At 56.1% G+C, this 2,952-nt stretch overlaps 1 protein-coding gene across 3 annotated transcripts in view; it reads right to left on the reverse strand.

Moving 5' to 3' along the window:
• Positions 1 to 91: 91 nt before the first annotated feature.
• Positions 92 to 2,952, reverse strand: part of Ptges3l (prostaglandin E synthase 3 like) — a 3,878-nt gene continuing 1,017 nt past the window's right edge. For all 3 annotated transcript variants that reach the window (XM_023717944.1, XM_023717943.1, XM_023717945.1), the window contains exons 4-7: positions 2,850 to 2,948; positions 1,370 to 1,459; positions 962 to 1,015; positions 92 to 264 (exon numbers count right to left, since the gene is read on the reverse strand). In XM_023717944.1, coding sequence (XP_023573712.1) covers positions 223 to 264; positions 962 to 1,015; positions 1,370 to 1,459; positions 2,850 to 2,948 — 285 coding nt within the window. In that variant the 3' untranslated portion in view covers positions 92 to 222. The remainder of the gene's footprint in view (positions 265 to 961; positions 1,016 to 1,369; positions 1,460 to 2,849; positions 2,949 to 2,952) is intronic.

A 2,952-nucleotide genomic window follows, 5' to 3' on the forward strand; every position in this document is an offset into this window, starting at 1 on the left:
TCGGCAGGATGGGGGAGCCCTCGTCTGCGCCTCGCCCTCTGGCTACCCATGCAGCCCCTGGGCCAGAGGCTGCGAGGAAAATGCCCAGGGGGAAAAGTAGCTCTATGGAAGCACTGCTGGGAAGCCCTGGACCACGCACCCAGAGCATGACACGGAGCAGGCCACAGCCCAGCGCGGCCCTCGTTGGCAGAGGCGCCGCAGCCTCCTTCCAGCGCAGAGTGCTCAGAGTCCACTGCTGGTCCCGTTGGCATCATCCGAGTCATCCTGGGGGACAGGGCGGGTCAGAGCACCTGCAGCGCCCCCTCTGGCCGCCCACCTCACCCCCACCGGCCTGCCTCCAGTGTGACTTCTAAAGGGCACTGTGGGGGCAGACAGCCAAGGACTTGAACTGTGGACAACCAAATAAGCCACTGGCTGGCACCTGTACCCTGCACCCCAGGGCCTAGGTTCCAGAGAATGCATCGCTTTCGGTACCTTAAAGAGGCCGAGCCAGGCCAGCTGCTCTGAGGGAGACGCAGAGGGAAAGAGGAAGGGAAGAAGGGCATCTTGGGCGTGAGGGGGGGGATGTTGTGTCTTGTTTTCTCTTTGTTTTTTGAGACAAGGTCTCATTATGTGGTCCAGGAGGGCCTCAAATTCACGGAGATCCCCCTGCCTCAGCTTTCTGAGTGCTGGGATTACAGGCACGTGCCACCATGCCTGGGCTCACTGGGGTGAAGGGCACTCACCCTTCTGTGTCACATTCAAATTTGTTAATTTGCACTGAGATCCACTGGGCGCTGCACACTGGGATGGGAACTTCCTAGAGCAGCTGCACTAGTCAGGCTCATTTTGTGCGGCTTCTGCGGTGCTAGAACCCGGGACCTCGCCCTGCCCAAGCAACTGCTTGGCTTCCGCCCAGCCCTAGCTGCTCCTCGGAAGGGCCGATGGGAGATGGCAAGGTAAAGGGGATGGCACTACTCACGTCCAGGTCGTCCATGGCAGGCGGTGGCCCCTTGGGGCTGACCTTCTGCAAAAGCTAGCAGGAGAGGGAACGGTCACAAGAAAAGGCCGAGCCAGGCATGACGTGCATGCCTGTCATCCCAGTACAAGGCTGAGGCAGGAGAATCGTCACAAGTTTGAGCCCACCTGAACTATACAGCGAGATGTCATCTCAAAAAAACCAAACCTGGGGCCGGAGAGATGGCTCACTAGAATAAGCGCTTGCCTGGCAAGCACAAGGGCCTGAGTTCAATCCCCGGTTCCACCAAAAAAAAAAAGGACCAAAACACAAATATTCCACAGGACATGCGGGGCCTGGATCCCAAGGAGCAGCCTGCCCAGGGAGGGGTGCAACATGTCTGGACCTCACAGACGCATGGGGGCGGCTCACCTCCGCATAGTGCTCCACCTGCGCCAGCTCCACCTCCTCGTCCCCTTCCCAGTCTCTCCAGTTGTCATAGTCCACGGACAGCCACACCGGCTGCAGAGGAAGCAGTCACAGGCAGGGAGGCTCAGGAGGTGCAGCAAGGAGGCAGAGCACAAGACGGTGGAGGACGGGCCTCTGGCCACCTCTGTCCCCAGCCCCTGGGCTCCTCACCCAGGCATCAGGAAGTACCAGGTGCCGGGCTCTCAGGGTTGGGAATGTGAGGTCCGGAAAGTCAGCACCTCCAGGAGCACCGAGAAGAGGAGCTGGCACAAGGGACCCCACAGCCACCAGCATCCGTACAGGAGGGCACGTAGCTCTGAGCCGCACACTGGCCTAGCCGGCGGGAGGCTCAGGGTCAACCCCAGCCAAGGGGCAAAGAAGCCAAGGAGGTAATGAAACAGTAAACTAAGGCAAAAGTCACGCCCCATCTAAAGCATCTATTCACCCAAATTTATATTGGGACGGCCAGATCCTCCCATTTTTCCAAAGATGCCAGTAATCTGGGCTTACAGATAAAAATCCATTTTTTTTTTCCTGGCAGGACTGAGGATTTATCCCACGGCTGCAAGCTCTCTGGACAGGGAGGCTGGTAAACTACCTCCCAGGCCTTTTTTTTATCTTTTGAGGCAGGGTTTCACTAAGTTGTCCCGGCTGAATTTGTGATTCACCTGCCTCAGCTTCCTGAGCAGTTAGTATTACAGGCAAATATCCACTTTTTTAAAGGCCGGCATGAAACAAAAACTGTAAACCTCAGCAACCAGTCAAAGCAATTTTCACACCGAGAAGCCTGCTCAAAAGAATGTGAGGGCCGGGGAAATGGCTCAGTAGAATAAGCGCTTGACTGGCACTCGCAAGGATCTGAGTTCAATCCCCGGTTCCGCAAAAAAAAAAAAAGAATGTGAAAGCCAGATGCGGCCAGCAGATGGCCGACTTCCCACAGTAGGAGAAGCGACGAGGGCGGCTCACAGGGAGAGAGAGGTCATAGACCATGAAAGAGTGCAGAAGACGGTTGAAGGGTGGGACCGATGCTACACAACAAGCCTCCCAACAGGTGAACTAGTCTGAGCCAGTGAGAAACGAAGAAAGGGATTCAAGAATATTAGGAGGCCCCAGGTGGTGGGTGCCAATTGTGGGCGGCTCAGGCAGGGGATCACGAGTTCTGACCCAGCCTGGGCAACTGAGCGGCTAACCCAGTGAGCCCCAGTCTTAAACAGTAAGGAATGAGGTGCAGCTCAATGTGAAGACTCTTACTCTTAGTTCAATCCCCTGTACCAGAAAATAACATTAAGAAGCTCAAAAAGACAGGAGGTGGAAAAAAAAAAAGTAGACAGGAGATGGCAAGTTATTGATATTAGGTGGAAAGGAGGCAGGGCCGTCAGTCACCCCTGTAACTCCAGGAGCAGCGGCTGTAGACAGAGAGGAAGAAGGCCAAGCCCACCCTCACCTTGACGTCCTCCTTGGTGAGCCGTGGCCAGGCCACCTTCTCCTTCCACTTCCTCACAAAGCAGGTCACAGATCGGCCAGAGCGCTTATCCTGGGAATCCTGC

The sequence above is a fragment of the Octodon degus genome, unplaced genomic scaffold, assembly GCF_000260255.1.
Source record: "Octodon degus isolate 3935 unplaced genomic scaffold, OctDeg1.0 scaffold00056, whole genome shotgun sequence".
Lineage (NCBI taxonomy): Eukaryota > Metazoa > Chordata > Mammalia > Rodentia > Octodontidae > Octodon > Octodon degus.